Here is a 20,074-nt window from a genome sequence, read left to right on the forward strand (position 1 = left end):
CAGCACTTTGGGAGGCTGAGGCAGGCAGATCACTTGAGGTCAGGAGTTCGAGACCAGCCTGGCCAACATGCTGAAACCCTGTCTCTACTAAAAATTCAAAAAATAGCCAGGCATGGTGGTGGGCACCTGTAATCCCAGTTACTTGGGAGTCTGAGGCAGGAGAATCGCTTAAACCCAGGAGGTGGAGGTTGCAGTGAGCCAAGATAGCACCATTGTACTCCAGCCTGGGCGACAGAGTAAGACTCCATCTCAAAATAAAATAAAATAATAATAAAAAAAGAATATGATGTAACAAAAGAATAAGCGAGCTGGGCATGATGACTCACACCTGTAATCCTAGCACTTTGGGAGGCCACAGTGGGAGGACTGCTTGAGCCCAGGAGTTCGAGAATGGCCAGGCAGCATAGTAAGACACTGTCTCTAGAAAAAAGAAAAATGAAATTTAAAAAAGGGCCGGGTGCGATGGCTCACACCTGTAATCCCAGCACTTTGGGAGGCTGAAGAGGACAGATCATCTGAGGTCAGGAGTTTGAGACCAGCCTGACCAACATGGTGAAATCCTGTCTCTACTAAAAATATAAAAATGAGCTGGGCGTGGTGGCGGGTGCCTGTAATCCCAACTACTCAAGAGGCTGAGGCAGGAGAATCACTTGAAAAGACCAGGAGGTGGAGGCTGCAGTGAGCTGAGATCATACCACGGCACTCCAGCCTGGGTGACAAGAGCAAAACTCTGTGTCAAAATAAATAAATAAATAAATAAATAATTAAATTAAAAAATAAAGGGCAAAAATGGGCACATTCTGCTGCCATTTGTAAAAAGGGAGGGGAAATATGCATTTGTTTCTGCATAGAATACCCCCAGAAGGAAAGAGAAGACAGTGACAATGTTGGCTGCCACTGGAGAGGGCTGCTAGATAGCAGGGGATGGAATGGAACGGAGACTTTTTATTAGCGATGCTTTGGAATCTTTCAAATATTGAACTATGTGGAAGCATTACATATTTATAAAAGTATTTAAAATAGTTCAAAATAGCTTTAAAATTGTAGCATTACTTGCTGGGTGTGGTGGCTCATGTCTGTAATCCCAGCACTTTGGGAGGCCAAGGGGGACAGACTGCTTGAGCTCAGGAGTTTGAGACCAGCCTGAGCAACATGGTGAAACTCCATTTCTACCAATAATACAAAAATTAGCTGGGTATGGTGGCCCGCATCTGTGGTCCCAGCTACTCAGGAGACTGAGGTGGGAGGATCCCTTGAGCCTAGGAGGTCAAGGCTGCAGTGAGCTGAGATCACACCACTGCTCTCCAGCCTGGGTGAAAAGCAAAACTCTGTCTCAAAAATAAACAAACAAAGTTACAAATAAAATGAAACTTAAGGGAATTCCAAATTAAGTCATCTTTTGGGGGAGGCAATTGTGTGTTTTTTTTAAAGAGTACCAGATACAATAAAAGCCAAACAAAGAAATGGCTACTGCTCTTTAAAAAAGTTTTAAAATGCAGCACCTATCCTCCTACATAATGAAATAATATGAAATAATCTTCCCTATCTCTCAAACACTAAAAGTAATTTTTTTTTTTTTTGAGATGGAGTCGCGCTGTGTCCCCCAGGCTGGAGTGCACTGGCGAGATCTCGGGTCACTGCAAGCTCCGCCTCCCGTGTTCACGCCATTCTCCTGCCTCAGCCTCCCGAGTAGCTGGGACTACAGGTGCCCACCACCACGCCTGGCTAATTTTTTTTTTTGTTTGTATTTTTAGTAGAGACAGGGTTTCACCATATTAGCCAGGATGATCTCGATCTCCTGACCTTGTGATCCACCGGCCTCAGCCTCCCAAAGTGTTGAGATTACAGGCGTGAGCCACTGCGCCTGGCCAAAAGTCACATTTATTTGGCTACAGGTTGAGGTAACTTTTTAAAGAATTAAAACTGAAAACAATTCTATTTTTATTGTCGACCCCCAGTGCTTCATTTGACTAGCCTTAAACATTATTATTTTGGCTGGGTGTGGTAGCTCACACCTGTAGTCCCAGCTACTTGGAAGGCTAAGGCGGGCAAACTGCTTGAGCTCAGGAGTTCAAGACCAGCCTGAACAATATGATGACACCGCATCTCTACAAAAAATTAGCTGGGCATGGTGGCAAGCGCCTATGGTCCCAGCTACTTGGGAGGCTGCAGTGGGAGGATTGCTTGAGCACGGGAGGAGGAGGTTACAGTGAGCCGAGATTGCACCACTGTATTCCAGGCTGGGCAAGAGTGGTGAGACCATCTCCAAAAAAAAAAAAAAAAAGATTAAAAAAAAAAATAATTATTTGTTAAGATGAGGTCTTGGTCTTTTGCCCAGGCAGGAGTGCAGTGGCATGACCATGGATCACTGCAGTCTTGACCTCCTGGGCTCAAGTGATCCTCCCACCTCAGCCTTCCAAGTAGCTGGGACTACTGGCACATGCCCCCACACCTGGCTAATTTCTTTTTTTTTTTTTTTTTTGGAGTGCAGTGGCAGGATCTCGGCTCACTGTAACCTTCGCCTCTTGGGTTCAAGCGATTCTCCTGCCTCAGCAGCCTGAGTAGCTGGGAATACAGGTGTGTGCCAACATGCCCAGCTAATTTTTGTATTTTTAGTAGAGATGGGGTTTCACCATGTTGGCCCGAATGGTCTTGATCTCTTGACTTCAGGTGATCCATCTGCCTGGGCCTCCCAAAGTGCTGGGATTACAGGCATGAGCCACTGCACCTGGCCCCAGCTAATCTTTTAATTTTTACTTTACTTAGTAGAGTTGAGGTCTCACTATGTTGCTCAGGCTGGTCTCAAATTCCTGAGCTCAAGTGATTCTTCTGCCTTGGCTGTTTCAAAGTTTTTTAATCGACAATAATTGCACTGAGGTAATTTCTTTCTTTCTTTTTTTTCTTTTTTTTTGAGACGGAGTTTCGCTCTTGTTGCCCAGGCTGGAGTGCAATGGCATGATCTCCACTCATCGCAACCTTTGCCTCCCACATTCAAGCGATTCTCCTGCCTCAGTCTCCCGAGTAGCTGGGATTTCAGGCATGCACCACCACACCCAGCTAATTTTGATTTTTAGTAGAGACGGGGTTTCTCCATGTTGGTCAGGCTGGTCTTGAACTCCTGATCTCAGGTGATCCGCCCGCCTTGGCCTCTCAAAATGCTGGGATTACAGGTGTGAGCCACCGAGCCTGGTCGCATTGAGGTTATTTCTAAATAGAGTTCCATTATAGTGACTCAACTACTTTTACTAAATAATGGCAAAAATCTCATAACTAGAAGAGGGAGAAAGCTGACGCGTGAGATTAAGGCAGGTGGGACTCCGAGCTCCAAGGGCTTCAGTCGTTTCTGGCCAGTCCTCCATTAACTACTTTGCTCCAAAGTGCAGCCAATTCCAGAACACTTTCAGTAATAAGATGGGAAGACTTAAAATCAGGGAAGAATGGGAGAAAAGCCCTCAGGATTGTCTTTTCACATCAGAAAATAGCTACTGTATCTTCCTGTTTATCTTTTATTCCACTTCCCTCATTCCCCTTCAATGTTTCTCTGGTTAGAAAGTGATGGAGCAGCAGAGCATAAATACTACACAGGCCCAAATCATCCTCTAATTTCCTACTTCTCCTTCAGTGTCCCAGTTACCTTCCCATCACCCTATGGGAAGCCTACCCCACAGCTGCCTCCAGCCCCACCTCTTCTTCCTTAGCACCCGTTTCTTCTCTACACTTCCTGAATCAGCTCTCAGGAAAGGTGCAAGTATATTTTAGAAGCTAGTATCCACAGCATTTACACAGTAAGCCTCCTCGCTGAAACTGACATGAAAGGCATCAACCTCAGGCAAGTTCATGTACCAGAGAGAGGACCAGAAAGTCGGGGAACTGGAGACTTTCTTCCGGAAATAATTGTTTTATTGTGTAGAAATTTGTTTCCATTTATTCATATGATAACTACTCTACTTCAGCAATATTCCCCAGGCACCCAGGCATCTCTCCAGCTATTTCTAAAATTACTTTTCAAAATGTTTTGCTAACCTAATTCATTCTGTACAAGGATTTTAAGATCTTCAAGAGAAAAAAGCCTAAAGACAATTTGGTTTTAAGAATATTTCATATTCCAAAGTTACTGACATGAAAAAGTCAGCATTGCCATTTAAAACTGTGATTAAAGAAATTAGATTTTCATCCAAACACTCAAAAAACATAAAACCAAAAAGACAAATATTTTATAGGGACGTTAGTAAGCCCATCATATATTTAATACTGATACTGTATACGGCACACAAATCTAATACTCCGCTAAACATGCTTTATTGACAAGACACAAAATACATCTTTAAATTGCTTTGTCAGCAACCTGACAAAACCAAAATCCCTCTCCAGTTAATTTCTCTCTTGATATCTTCACAATAGTAAAAATTAGAGGGCAGGTGGGTGAAACAGCAAAGTCAGGGCTCTGAAAGGTATACGAAGTCATAACACAGCTCAGAAAGCCCACAATTTGTGGCTACTTGCTTCACCAGTAGTCTGAGAAACCCAAGTTTTCTCCCCAAGTTCTTAAATTCCAGTTTTAAGAAACTGCATTGGTTTAATCGTGAAATCAGTTAAGATAATTTCAGAATCCCAAGCAAGTTACAAAATGAACAAAGATGGCATTCTCTATTAACTATTCACCAACAATGACTCTGGGCAAGTACATTTTTGCAAAGCTGGGTAAACCCAGAAATAATTTATCAAATAATATAGGAGAGGAAATAAATACATTGTTCAAGCCAACATTACCCATCTTTCTTTTCCACATAAAAGTTTTACTTCATAAATACCAGACAGTATTCAGGGAAAAACAGAATACTTTGTTCTAGTAACTGCAAAGGTGGTACATCTGCCTTTCATGGTAGACTGCAAGATCACAGATGACAAGAATTCAGAATCTAGTATGGTGTCTGGCTCATGGAAGGGCAATAAATACAGTTGGTTCTCCACATCCATGGGTTCCACATACCAGATTCAACCGACCTTGGATTAAAAATATTGAGAAAAATAATAATACAAAATTAACCCTAGCATAGTAACTATTCACATAGCATTTACATTGCATTAGGTATTATAGATAATCTAGAGGTGATTTAAAGGATACGGGAGAGGCTGGGCACAGTGGCTCATGCCTGTAATCCCAGCACTTTGGGAGGCCAAGGTGGGCAGATCACCTGAGATCAGGAGTCTGAGACCAGCCTGGTCAACATAGTGAAACCCTGTCTCTACTAAAAATACAAAAATCAGCTGGGCATAGTGATGGGCGCCTGTAGTCCCAGCTACTCGGGAGGCTGAGGCAGAAGAATTGCTTCAACCTGGGAGGTGGAGGTTGCAGTGAGCCGAGATCATGCCACTGCACTCCAGCCTGGGGGACAGAGCAAGACTTTGTCTCAAAAAAAAAAAAAAAAGAAAAACCATATGTGGGAATATGTACACAGGTCATATGCAAACACTATGCCACTCTATGTAAATGACTTGAACATTCTCGAATTTTAGTATGGGGTAAGTTCCTGGAACTAATCCCCCATGAATAATGAGGGATAACTGTACTTGTAGAATAAGAAATTAAAAAAAAAATTTTTTCTGCTCTACTTTGAAAATTCACAAATAGCAATAAAAGTTTTTCTGCAAAGGATGAAAAAAACATCCAAACAATGTAGCTTCCAGAATATGTCTCAGCATCAGTGTAACTTTATTTATCTTTATATAGAGACAGGGTCTTACTCTAAACTCTGAAGCTCAGACTGGAGTGCAGTGGCACAGTCATGGCTCACAGCAGCCTCAAAGTCCTGGGTTCAAGAGATCTCTTGCCTCAGCCTCCCAAGTAGCTGTGACTATAGTCATATGCCACCGTGTCCAGATAATTTATTTTACTTTTTCGTAGAGATGAGGTCTTGCTTTGTTGCACAGGCTGGTTTCTAGATTCTGGTTTCAAGCAATCCTCCCTGCCTCGGCCTCCCAAAGTGCTGGGATTACAGGTGTGAGACACTATGTCCAGTCCAGTGTAACTTTTGACCCAGTGAAGTTGACTGCTTCATCTTAATGCATTACTGACATTAAGAAATGATATCCTGAGAAGACTGTGAATTAAAGATTCAATTTGATTTACTATATTGTGTTTAAGTCATTAAAAAATTCAAATACATTCTGGTTTTTATAAAAAGATTAAAAATGTGTTAGAACAATTAGCCAAAACACTGTTATATTCAAATGAAGTTTACTAATATAAGTACACTTAATAAGTGTATGTATTAAGTATACTTAGTAAATATATATGTATACTTATTGGCTATAACTCACCTCACTTATAAGTGATGTAAGTTAGACATCTAAGCTTTTCTCTTTTAAAATTGTAGTATTTTGATATATATAGGCAACTCTTTTTATTGTACTTCACTTTATTGTGCTTTTTCTAAACTGAAGGTTTATGGCAACCCTGCAACCATCATCTAGTTTTCCAACAGCCTGTGCTCACTTCCCTGCCTCTGTCACATTTTGGTAATTCTCACAATATCTCACACATTTTCCTTATTATTGTGTTTCTTACGCTGATCTGTGATCCGTGATCTTTGATGTTACTATTGTCATTGTTTTGAGGTGACATGAACCACGCCCACATAGACAGCAAACTTAATAAATGCTGTGTGTGTTCTGACTTCTCCACTGACTGGCCATTCCTGTCTCTTCCCCTCTCCTCAGACCTCCCTATCCCCTGAGATGCAGCAATATTTAAATTAGGCCAATTAACAACCCTACAATGGCCTCTAAGTGTTTAAGTAAAAGGAAAAGTCTCACATCTTATTTGAAATCAAAAGCTAAAAATGATTAAGTTTAGTAAAGAAGGCAAGTCGAAAGCTGAGACAGAAATCTATGCCTCTTGCACCAGTTAGCCAAGTTGTCGATGCAAAAGAAAAGTTTTTGAAGGAAATTAAAAGTGCTACTAAAAGTGTTTTTTTTTTTTTTTTTTTAACCAGTGAACACACAAATGTTAAGAAAGTGAAACAACAGCCTTATTGCTGATATGCAGAAAGTTTGATTGAGTGGTCTGGAGAGAAGATCAAACCAAAGAGAACATTCCCTTAAGCCAAAGCCTAATCTACAGCAAGGCCTTAATTCTCCTCAATTATATGAAAGCCGAGAGAGGTGAGGAGATGCAGAAGTATGAAGCCAGCAGAGTTAGCTCACCATGTTTAAGAAGCCGTCTCTATAACATAAAAGTGCAAGGTGAAGCAGCAAGTGCTGATGGAGAAGCTATAGCAAGTTATTCAGAAGATCTAGCTAAGGTCATTGATGATTTTGAATACAACAGATTTTCAATAAAGACAAAACAGCTTTCTACTGGAAGAAGATGCCATCTAGGACTTTTGTAGGTAGGGAAGAAGTCAATGCCTGGCTTCAAAGCTTCAAAGGACAAGGTGACTCTTACTGGGGGCTAATGCAGCTGGTGACTTTAAGTTGAAGCCAATGATCATTTACCATTCCCCAAATCCTAGGGCCCTTCAGAGTTATGCTAAATCTGCTGCCTGTGCTCTAGAATGGAACAACAAAGCCTGGATGATAGCACATCTCTTTATGGCATGGTTTACTGTATATTTAAGGCCACTGTTGAGACCTGCTACACAGAAGAAAATAAAAAAAGATTCCTTTCACAATATTACTGCTCATTGACAATGCACCTGGTCATCTAAGGGCTCTAATGAAGATGTACAAGGAGATTAATGTTTTCTTCATGCTTATGAACACAACATTCATTTTGGAGCCCATGGATCAAGTAGTCATTTTAATTTTCAGATCTTATTATTTAAGAAATACATTTCATAAGGCTATAGCTGCCATGGATAGTGATTCCTTTGATGGATCTGGGCAAAGTAAATTGAAAGTCTTCTGGAAAAGATTCGTTACTCTAGATGCCATTAAGAACATTTGTGATTCACAGGAAGAGGTCAAAATATCAATATTAACAGGAGTTTGGAAGAAGCTGATACCACTCTCATGAATAACTTTGAAGGGTTCAAGACCTTGGGGGAGATTTGGTGGAAACAGCAAGAAAATTAGAATTAGAAGTGGAATCTGAAAATATGACTGAATTGCTGCAATCTGCTGATAAACTTGAATGGATGAGGAGCTGCTTCTTAGGGATAAGGAGAGTGGTTTCTTGTGATGGAGTCTGCTGCTAGTGAAGAAGATGTGGTGAATGTTGTTGAAATGACAACAAAGGATTTTTATTCATTTATATTTAAGGATTTTTATTCATTTATATTTAAATAAATTTAAAATTAATGATTTATTAACTGTATTTCACTTTATTGTGCTTTTAACATAATTATTAAGTTTTATTCACTTTGTTGTGTTTTAAAAATAATTATTAAATTTTAAATAATAAACATTTACTATTTAAAAAATAATAGAGTCTCCCTCTGTCGCCCAGTCTGGAGTGCAGTGCTGTAATCACAGCTCACTTTAGCCTCAACCTCCAGGGCTCAACCGAGCCTGCTAACCTCAGCCTCCCAAGTAGCTGGGACCATAGGTGTGAATTACCACATCTGTCTAATCAAACTCCTGGCCTCAAGTGATCCTCCGGCCTCAGCCTCTCAAAGTTTTGGAAACAAAAAAATTCCTGCGACTCGTTTTATCACAGTGTTCTGTAACTGAACCATAGTATCTCCGAGGCGTGCCTGTATTTATTGAGCACAATCAAGGCTGTCTGAACTCCCTTAATTCTTTTTTTAAGGAGAAACCTGAATAATTAAAAATAGACCCAAGAGACTGATTGTGAATATGACTCATATCTACTAAGTTTCCAAACATTTACCAATCAAAATCCCCTACATACTTCCCTATAGACTTATACTATGGTCACAGATGCCACAGTACTATATATCTGGTATATATTTTACAGTTTTCAAGGAAAATTTTCTATCTGAAAATGCGTTGAATACCAAAAGTTCAAAAGTTAAACTCTAAAAGGATTTTTCAAATTCTTTAAGGAATTCGGTAAAAAATATTGCACTTTACCTTTGTGAAGATGGCCAGGGGCATGCCATACTGATCCTCTTCCAAACCCGAAATGAGCCCTGGTATCAGGACTACCTGTCCCATATTAGCTTGAGGTTGTACAGTAATTGGAAGACTTTCTGAGGGGACAGAGTCCTTTGGAAACAAATTTGTCTGGTCTGATCCCAGCTGTTCCCTTTCTTTCAAGTTGGGGTCCTCTAAGACACTAGGATCCAAAGTTTCCCAGTCACTTTCTGAAGAATCTGGAGATGGGCGAGATGGAGGTTTCAAATATTGATTGTTATCATTGTGTTCCTGCCCTTTGTTGCTGTCTTCCACTCGGAACAAAGACTCTTCAGTCTTCATGGCAGCATCTTCTCCATGGTTTCCTGCCATGACTTTCCTGACAGTTCCCAAGTTGGTATGTGAAACGTCAGAAGTGGATGCAGAATTAAAATCATCTGCACATGGGTTACTTTCCTGAAGTCCACCATCTTCAGACATACTCTTCCGGGGTCTATACTGAGAACAGTCACTGAGACCATGTTCAATCATGCCTAAAATATGCAATATTAAAGAACAGCTTGGCTTATAATAATATGGAAGAACCTAAGAGCTATATATTTTATTAGTAGACTCTCCTATAAAATTTAATAAGCTATGCTTTTACACATTTTAATTAAAAACACAAAGAACAGAAAGAAACCCAGACAAAAGAGAGAAACCTATTTCCAAAAAGCAAATGTCATATTAAAATAGAAAGGATAACCCTAATGAATTTATCTTTGAAATGTTATTTCTAAAAGTTTAGGTTCCAGTACAAGTTAAACAAAAGAAAGAGTAGATACTGCTGTTTTCTTACCTGGAAAAAGGGATAACACAGTCATCAGTGCACCCACCAATTTATTCACTGGAGAAATATAAAAAAGAACCTGGAATGGAGTCAATCAAAATCAAATTAGAAAACCCATGAAGCCATCCATAATGATAACAAATAAAAGAGAGGGAAAAATTCTTTATATAAGAGTAATAGCTGGCCGGGTGCAGTGACTCATGCCTGTAATCCCAGCACTTTGGGAGGCTGGGGTGGGTGGATCACAAGGTCAGGAGATCGAGACCATCCTGGCCAACAGGGTGAAACCCCATCTCTACTAAAATACAAAAACTTAGCCGGGGATGGTGGTGCATGCCTGTGGTCCCAGCTAGTTGGGAGGCTGGGGCAGGAGAATCACTTAAACCCAGAAGGCAGAGTTGCAGTGAGCCGAGATCACGCCACTGTACTCTAGCCTGGCTAGACAGTGAGACTCTGTCTTATAAAAATAAAAATAAAAAATAAAAAAATAACAGCTGCCAGGCGTGGTAGCTGGCTCACACCCGTAATCCCAGCTCTTTGGGAGGCCAAGGCGGGCAGATGACAAGGTCAGGAGATTGAGACCAGCCTGACCAACATGCTGAAACCCTGCCTCTACTAAAAATACAAAAATTAGCCAGGCATGGTGGTGCGCACCTGTAATCTCAGCTACTCAGGAGGCTGAGGCAGGAGAATTGCTTGAACCCGGGAGGTGGAGGTTACAGTGAGCTGAGATTGCACCACTGCACTCCAGCCTGGGTGACAGAGCTATACCCTGTCTCAAAAAATAAAAAGGAATTCAAAGTGTTCTGTGGCTGGATGGTGATGATGGCTGCGTAACATGAATGTACTTAATACCACTGAATTGTACACCTTAAAATGGTTACAATGATAAATTGTATGTTACGTATATTTTGTTACAATTTTAGAAATTAAATAAAAATTTTTGAAACACCACACTAGTATGTTGGGTTAATTAAAAAAAAAAAAACTATCTTTTTTTCTGTTTGAAGGAATACTCATTCATTCATTCATTTATTTATTTTGAGATGGAGTCTCGCTCTGTCACCCAGGCTAGAGTGCAGTGGTGCGATCTTGGCTCACTGCAACCTCTGCCTCCCGGGTTCAAGCAATTCTCCTGCCTCAGCCTCCCGAGTAGCTGGGACTACAGGCATCTGCCACCATGCCTGGCTAATTTTTGTATTTTTAGCAGAGATGGGGTTTCACCATGTTGGCCAGGCTGTTCTCAAACTCCTGACCTCAAGTGATCTGCCCACCTTAGTCTCCCAAAGTGCTGAGATTACAGGCGTGAGCCACCATGCCCAGCCTGAAGGAATATATATTTCTTACAGAAAAATAGGATACAGAAAAAAATTTCCTTTAAAAAAATAACTTATGTTCTTGCCAAACTAGGCTGATACCTTTACTTCCAGTCCCTTTTCAATTAATATATATTCATTTATAAAATTGGGATCATGGGCTTGATATGTTGTAGACAAACTTTTCTCACTTAACATGCCATGAAAATCTTTAAAACAATAAAAACATCTTAGTATCTTTTTTATTGTCTGAAATTATATACAACATACAAGATAAACTAATAGTTATTCACTTATAATTTATTATTCTGTGACAGACTCTCTTAGAGCTTTGTGTCCAGTTCAGATTAATTTTGGAAAATAGATCTCTAAAAGGAGAATTACTCGGTCAAAGGATTATTTTTAAGGTAGTGAACTAAAGTGGATATTGTGCATGGTCGATTCCCCAATATTCTTTCCACCCCTACTCCTCTAGGCACAGTAATACGGTATATAAAACTGGCCCAGATCCAAGGATGGCTCCTGATTAGTCTAAACCAAAGGCTGGTGAACTTTTTATATAGTTCACCCTTATACCTATAAAAGGTCAGATAAATATTTTTGCTTGGTGGGCCATATGGTCTGTCACAACTACTCAACTCTGCCACCACAGTGTGAAAGCAGCCATAAACAGCAAGTAAATAAATGGGTCTGATTTCCAATAAAATTTTATGTATAACAATAGCTGGTAGGTCAGATTTGGCCTTGGGACTAAGCCAATCATGGCAAACCCATCCCTTTGTATTAGGGAGTGGTCAGGAACCCAAGTTTAAGCCAATCAGGGTATTTGGCCACAGGAGTAGCCACATGTGTGGCCTGTAACAGGCCCAAACAAATTGAAGGAAAGAATTATTATTTTTTTAATTGTTATTTTTTGAGACAGTGGCTGTATTCCCAGGCTGGAGTGCAGTGGCACGATCTCAGCTCCCTGTAATCTCCACCTCCCAGGCTCAAGCCATCCTCCTAACTCAGCCTCCCAAGTAGCTGGGACTACAGGCACACGCCACCACACCCAGCTAAGTTTTGTATATTTTGTAGAGATGGGGTTTCTTTCACCATGTATACCAGGCTGGTCTCAAACTCCTGAGCACAAGTGATCCTCCTGCTTCAGCCTCCCAAAGTACTAGCATTACAGGTGTGAGCCACTGTGCCCAGTCAAAAATTCTTATTAGATTGTTTAGGAGGAGGTATTATTTCTGCCGGCAGTTATGATTGAGGAAGCAAATAACCCAATTACTGTCGGCAGTTCCCTATACTACCAGGGAAACTAGGCTCTGGAACAAGCTGGCACTGTGTACTGTAGAGCAAAGAGATGGAAAAAAACCTAGGCACTTAATTACACTATGGAGCCACTGAGTCACACAACCCTGAAATCTAAAGTGAGCCAACAACACGTCCTTTTTATTTAAAGTCAGTTTAAAATTGAGTTTTCTGTTACCTCCAGAAAAGCTGCATGAATTTATATTTCTTTTTTTTTTTTTTGAGTCGGAGTTTTGCTCTGTAGCCCAGGCTGGAGTGCAGTGGCCGGATCTCAGCTCACTGCAAGCTCCGCCTCCCGGGTTCACGCCATTCTCCTACCTCAGCCTCCCGAGTAGCTGGGACTACAGGCACCCGCCACCTCGCCCGGCTAGTTTTTTTTGTATTTTTTAGTAGAGACGGGGTTTCACCGTGTTAGCCAGGATGGCCTCGATCTCCTGACCTCGTGATCCACCTGTCTCGGCCTCCCAAAGTGCTGGGATTACGGGCTTGAGCCACCGCACCCGGCCCCGAATTTATATTTCTATGGCAGAGAACAAGAAAATGTGCTTCAGCTCACCACAATGATAGGCAAAAAGTATCTTAATACTTTATTATTAGTTTCAATTTTATGAAATAATGTAAAAAAAAAAGTCAATAAAAGTTAAATACTGCATCTTTCCTTTCATCCCTTAGGATCATACCTTTTTTTCAAGAAGAATTAGCTTAAATAGGATTAAGACCTGCAAACGGGAAAAAAAAAATGTTGTATTGAAATGAGAAACTCAAGTCTGTAATTCATCTTTTCCCCTCCTAAAACATAACCATAATCATTAATACTAAATACAGCACTTTAAAAAGTACATGAAAAATTATGAACTTATACTGAAAAGTGAAACATTACCTGTGTACTCTTAAATGTGAGAATCACTTAAATCTCTAACTGAAATGATTTTTTCTTGAAGGGGTGGTACCATCTTTGATTGAAGTATCTGTAAGCTCTTTAAAGGGGACCCTGCTCTTTAAATAAATAATTTACTTCTGGATGTCCAGAGTGTTCACAAAGCAGGTGCTCAGTAAATGTTTGTTAAATGGATAATCTGTGTTTATATCCTAGTCAACATCTGCTTTAATAATAAACATCAGAAGGTATAGGGATGTATATGTTTTACTGAAAAATGCTCCATTCTCAGGGCAACATATAAAATATTCTGCAAGATCAAACCATGTTTCTTTCCACTCTAATCTCATGATAGATGAAATTGCAAAAACAACAGAAAAAATTACCCTAGCCTGCAAAGAAGTAAACAGTATTTGTGCTCTTTTAAATTTCTGTAATACAAGGACTACCAATACTTTTAATTTTGTATAGTTATAAGGCCAAGCACACCTTAGAAGAACTAAAGCATGGTATGCCACAATCTGCATTCAATTTAGCACACTGAATTTGGCAGTTAAATGTGCACACTAAGAACAGTGTTGGCCATTTTAGTACTGTACATCATAAATTTATTTAAATAAGGTACTATACCTTGTGTCGAAAATGAAGGACAAGATCTCGAGGTGACAGACCTACAATGTTAATAAAAAAGCTAAACTGTGACTACAATGTAATGTTTTTACTGAAGAAAGGTTATTTTCCCCTTAACGGAAAGAAAGATTAAAAAAAAAAGCAGGAATATGCAAATATTCAAATATTTATGTAATGTTTGATTAGGTACACATATACTCATATACAGTGCTGTTCAGTACAACTTTCTGCAAGGATGAAAATATTTTAAACCTGTCTTGTCCAATACAATAATCACATGCGGCTACTGAGCAACGGAAATGTGGCATGAGTAACTGAGACAAACTGACTTAAGTTTTATTAAAATTTTATTAATTTTAATCTAAATATAGACAGCTATAGGTGGCTAGTAGCTACTGTTTTGGACAGTGCAGGTCTAACACATTTCCCCATTCTACAAACATAAACTATACAAGTTTAGAAATGATACAGCTTATATTATAGTGGCAATCAATGATTAAACAAGGTTTTTGGTCATGGCACTTCATACGCTGTTATTTCTGAAACACAGTCTTTTCTATCATCTGCCTGAAACAACACAGTACAAGAGAAAATAATTTAGAGAAAATATGTTCTCAGAATAGGACTTCATATTATGCAGAACAATAGTTTGCATTACACAGAGGATTGCAATCGTAAACTGCAGTTGGCAACTGCATGCTGAAATTGGAATTGAGTGAGCATAAACCACTATGTGATTAAAAAGTTTTAATCACAAAATGGATATTTATTGAGTTGCCCATTGAATACCTTGGCTACCAATGGATATTCTGGGTTGTCAAGATAGTATAAATTAAACACAAATCCCTAACCCGAAGAATCTTAGAACAGGAAAGAGCTGAGCATCTTTTTGCTTCATCTGTTACGACAGGGAATTAAGCTGGTCAGCATTAATGCAAGGAAAAGAAAAAATAATAAAAAACTTCCATTACTATCCTAAAAGGTAGAAATTCCAGCCTGGGCACCATAGGGACACCTTGTCTCTACAAAAAAAACAAAACAAACAAACAAACAAACAAAAAACCCAAAACAAACAAAAAAATGACTAGCTGGGAGTGGTGGCATGCACCTGTGGTCCCAGCTACTCAGGAGGCTGTGGCAGGAGAATTGCTTGAGCCCAGGAGGTCAAGGCTGCAGTAAGCCATGATCACACCACTGCACTCCAGCCTGGGTGAGAAAATGCTGTCCATTTTCATTGATAATTGAGGTAGTTTGTCTCAAAAAAAAAAAAAAAAAAAAAACCAACGCAGAAATTTACCTTGATTTACCTTGTCCATTAACAGTTGTAAATCTGGTATGTTCTAATACTCTTCTCAGCATAAACACTGGCTAAGAAGATACTTAAGGAAGAAACAGCATCAAATGTTGAAGAATTTAGATCCCATATAGAGATGTAATTCTAATGAAAGTTTTACATGCAACTCACTTTGCTAAACAAATAGAAATGAAGGAATCTCTTTTAACTTGTAAGTCAGTTAACTTACCAAGATATACTTGGGATCCTTCTAATGAAGCACCTCCCAAGGAACTATTCATATGTTCATAAAGTTCCTATAAAATATAGATTGAACTTAGCACATTTTACTATCATTTTAGATCTGAATTAGAAATATATTGATCAGAAAAAAAGTTGGTTTCTTAATTGAGGCAGTTTGTTCTGCTAGGCGCTAAATTTAAAAACAAGCCTCTCTGCAACCTTGCCAGTTCTCATTTCTTCTCTTCAGGATATGAGCAGTATCAGAAGAGATGTGGGCAGTGAGTATGAAAAACTACTCAGGGTATTCCTTTCTCCCTCTACATTTTAGAGCATGTCTCATTCACATAGTGGTATGAATTCCTAGTGTAAATTCCCTCTGCTCCTTGCTAAGTCCCTAGCTGTCCTATTCCCACCAGAATCCATGAGAGATCCATATTCTTTACATGAATGGTGGCATTGAGGAAAACATGCTATCCATTTTCGATAAAATAATCATGTGGTTTTTCTGGTCTATGTATTGGGAGCTAGGAACCAAAAACCTGATATATAAAAATACTGTGCAGTTTATTAGTAAGATAAGCAAATTTATAGAAGCAATGCCATAGCAAAAGGGCTATTATCCACTAAGAGAAACATTACTGTTAGTTATAGTTATTTGTAGTCATTATTTCCCCCCCCCCAAAAAAAAGTTTGGTTAAATTTAGTATTTGGGCAGATTCCTAGTCTTTCAGTGTTTTGATGCAAATGTGTTTTCACATTAGAATGTCTTTCTTAAGGTAATAATTATCCTTCACAGTATTACTGACAATATTTACTTGATTCATGAGCATATCTTCAGCCAAACACTATAGAGGGGTATAAAGTTACCTTTAGAATGGAAATTTGGGAAAAATCCTTCTCTTCAAAATATGCATGTGTAATGAGTTGAAGTTTTGCTTGAAGTAAACCATACAAAGGCTTAAAGGAAAACAGAGAAATTACCATTGATTGATAATAATTGGTTGATAACAGTAAAATTGGTTGATAATAGTAAAAGAAACAGAACCCCACAACTTTTTAATTTGAAGAGAACAGGGAGAAAAAAGTTAGTAACTATCAACTTTAGTGCGTATTATTCATAGTTGAAAGCTGTGAAGTCATCTGTTCTTTGGCTGCAAGTGAAAAGTACCTGAAACACAGTACAGTGCTTAAGAGTGTGGGCTCAGATTTGCTGGGCCTGGCTCCATCACTCAGCTCTGGGGAATCTAACCTCTCCACCTCTGCTTGCTGATGTGAACATGGGCATATGAAAACAGTACCTCTTACTTGACTGTTTTAAGGATTAAATACCAGGTAAAAGCACTTGGTAAGAAGTATCTGACACACAGAAAAAATCCAAACATTAGCTATTACAGCATCCAAACATTAGCTATTACTATTATATGATTTAAAACATATTCTAATTCTGCACACTGTTTTGCTGGCCTGTAGTGACATTTATTCATCCTTATAACAGTCTGTTTTTAAATCTATTTGAACATTCATGATTACATTTAAGTTCATTTCCCTTTTTTGTCCTCTGTGGAGGCTCACTCCTCTGGGAGTGGTGGCATGCACCTGTGGTCCCAGCTACTCAGGAGGCTGTGGCAGAAGACAAACAACTAGTTTGTGTCCTTTATCATAATATTGTTTTATACATTTGAGCAAAGTTATCCCTTAATCCTTATTTCTCTATTTAGGATCATCTTCTACCATTTTCATCTTTTTATTTGTAATGTTCTTTTCTAGATGTTTTCTCATTTCTATGTCCATTTCAGGATGCAATGACCAATGATGTATATATACTCTAATTAATTAAAAACAAGTAATACTGGAAAAGTCTCTTTTCCAGTATCCCTGTTAATATATCATGATTCCCATCAAAGTATAAAATCATTTTATTTTTATACATAGACTTCAATACATAGACCAGAAAAACCACAACCAGACTTTTGAGTAAACTACCCTCTTCCCATCTCTTGTGTCTGCTTTAAAAGCAGAGACAGATAAAACTTGATTTTTTTGCCCCAATTTTATCACTTAGTAGTTACATGTCTGTGAGAATTACACATTTTTTCTCTGAGATATGCCTTTATTTATAAAGTGAGAACAGTAACTATGTCTCAATGTTGTTATAAGGATGGAAATGACAATTACATATAACAAGTGTCTGGTACAGAATTAATGCCTGATATATAGGCACTCAATAAATGGCATCTTTTATTATTGTAATCGTCCTTTGAAGAATGATTACTCAGGAAGTCTCTTAACATGTTGCACTTCCTTTAATATCTGGTACTCTTATTCTTCGGTCATCTGGTCCAGTATAAAAAAGCTATTCACTCACGTATATTTTTTCAGGCTACTCTTCTCAAAACTGTGTATAGGAATCAGATAAATAATTGATCAATTTTCTGACACTGGGGTCTTTTATAACAGCCATTCCTTTTCTTTTCTCTGGTTTTTTTGAGACGGAGTTTCCCTCTGTCACCCACGCTGGAGTGCAGTGGCTGATCTCAGCTCACTGCAACCTCCGCCTCCTGGGTTCAAGCGATTCTCCTGCATCAGCCTCCTGAGTAGCTGAGATTACAGGGGCACGCCATCATGACTGGCTAATTTTTTTTTTTTTTGTATTTTTAATAGAGACGGGGTTTCAGCATGTTGGTCAGGATGGTCTCGAACTCCTGACCTCATGATCCGCCCACCTCGACCTCCCAAAGTGCTGGTATTATAGGTGTGAGCCACCACACCTGGCCACAGTCATTCCTTTTCTAGCAGACTATTGTTGCCTTATATGTAAAATTACTTCTTGGAAGAAATATTCTTATCCTCCAAATTTTATTTTGGATAAAATAAGATTTTGGCTAGGCACAATGGCTCACGCCTATAATCCCAGCACTTTGGAAGGCTGAGGCAGGTGGGTTGCTTGAGCTCAGGAGTTTGAGACCAGCCTAGGCAAAACGGTAAAACCTCGTCTCTACCAAAAATATAAAAATATTAGCCAGGCATGGTAGTGCATGCCTGTGGTCCCAGCCACTCAGGAGGCTGAGGTGGGAGGATTGCTTGAGCCTGGGAGGCAGAGGTTGCAGTAAGCCAAGGTCATGCCACTGCACTCCAGCCTGGGCAACAGAGTGAAAGACTGTCTCCAAAAAAAAAAAAAAAAAAGATTTTGGACAAAACCAAAATGGATAAATGAAATATATCAGCTACCTCATTTTGTTTACGTGTCAAATTACTTTCCAATAGCTATAAGATCTCCTTTCTCTTACCCAGTCTTGGGTAGAGGTGTAAATGAAAACTGCTGAAAGGGAAAGAGAATGAGGAGATGCTAGGGCATAAATAATTTTAATATGTCATTTAAATCTCTTCTTATTCTAATAGTGCCTTATCCTTAAAGAAAGATCTGCCACGAAAGTTTAACATAATGAACGAGTTACTTGGTCTCTTACCAGCTTGCTTAGAACACAGACACTTTTCTGAACAGTCTCTCTGGTGATATCTGCTTGCCTTACTTTCAGTGCCTATTATAAACAAAGAGCAATTTATCAGAATATTTGATAGCAATATTTCAAAAATTATTTTTCAATATAAAAATAGCAATTATATGTAAGAAATTTCTTACATTCAGTTAAATTTAAAAAGTTATTAAGACTCTCAGGAAATACTGAACAAATAAATGTCAGTTTGGCCCTATGTGCCAGAATCTGTGGGAGGCACTGGGAATATAATAGTGAAGGGACAATCCCAAATCTTAAGGAATTTATAATCTGATGGAGAATACTTTATGTATAAGTCACCAGGCCCAAATCAACCATTCAATGCAAATCAATCACTGTTGATTCTGGTTATAAATGGACAGTCCTTTCAGAGACCATTGTTTCTGGTGAGAAGGGGCTAGTTCAAGAGACAACAAAATGCCAGGAGCAATGGCTCATGCCTGTAATCTCAGCATTTTGGGAGGCTAAGGTGGGTGGGTCACCTGAGGCCAGGAGTTCGAGACCAGCCTGGCCAACATGGTGAAACCCCATCTCTACTAAAAATACAGAAATCAGTCAGGTGTGGTGGCACAAGCCTGTAGTCCCAGCTACTTGGAAAGCCGAGGCAGGAGAATCGCTTGAACCCGGGAGACAGAGGTTGCAGTGAGCTGAAATCGTGCCACTGCACTACAGCCTGGGCGACAGAGTGAGACTCTGTCTAAAAAAAAAAAAAAGGAAAAAGAGATGACAAAAACAGACAGCTTGTTCTCCAGAGATGGAAGAACTGTCAGTAATTTTGTTAAGTTAGTTGTGCCATGTTGCCTGGAAACTTGTATTGGCACCCAGCACCAAACACAAGCACATAACTTATTTCTCAGTGATTGTGAGGATGACTATGTGAGATTTCTACAGTCCTCTACTAGTAGAGAGCAAATCTTGATTTGATTAACCTCAGGCAAGGCTGCAAGGGAAGAAAGACTTCCTCCTCTAGTGTACTGCCTGACACCTTCTTGGATCTGTCCTGAGGACCAAGGGGCCCCCACGTTTTCAACTGATGACTGATGAACAGGCTTT

At 39.3% G+C, this 20,074-nt stretch overlaps 1 protein-coding gene across 1 annotated transcript in view; it reads right to left on the bottom strand.

Moving 5' to 3' along the window:
* AVL9 (AVL9 homolog (S. cerevisiase)) overlaps nt 1-20,074 on the bottom strand; it is a 54,183-nt gene that overhangs the window by 15,599 nt on the left and 18,510 nt on the right. Inside the window, exons 5-11 of the mRNA XM_011972284.1 lie at nt 18,974-19,045; nt 16,374-16,463; nt 15,514-15,580; nt 13,991-14,031; nt 13,164-13,202; nt 9,878-9,947; nt 9,037-9,572 (exon numbers count right to left, since the gene is read on the bottom strand). Of these exons, the coding sequence (XP_011827674.1) occupies nt 9,037-9,572; nt 9,878-9,947; nt 13,164-13,202; nt 13,991-14,031; nt 15,514-15,580; nt 16,374-16,463; nt 18,974-19,045 (915 nt within the window). The remainder of the gene's footprint in view (nt 1-9,036; nt 9,573-9,877; nt 9,948-13,163; nt 13,203-13,990; nt 14,032-15,513; nt 15,581-16,373; nt 16,464-18,973; nt 19,046-20,074) is intronic.

Source organism: Mandrillus leucophaeus, unplaced genomic scaffold (assembly GCF_000951045.1).
Source record: "Mandrillus leucophaeus isolate KB7577 unplaced genomic scaffold, Mleu.le_1.0 Scaffold128, whole genome shotgun sequence".
Classification (NCBI taxonomy): domain Eukaryota; kingdom Metazoa; phylum Chordata; class Mammalia; order Primates; family Cercopithecidae; genus Mandrillus; species Mandrillus leucophaeus.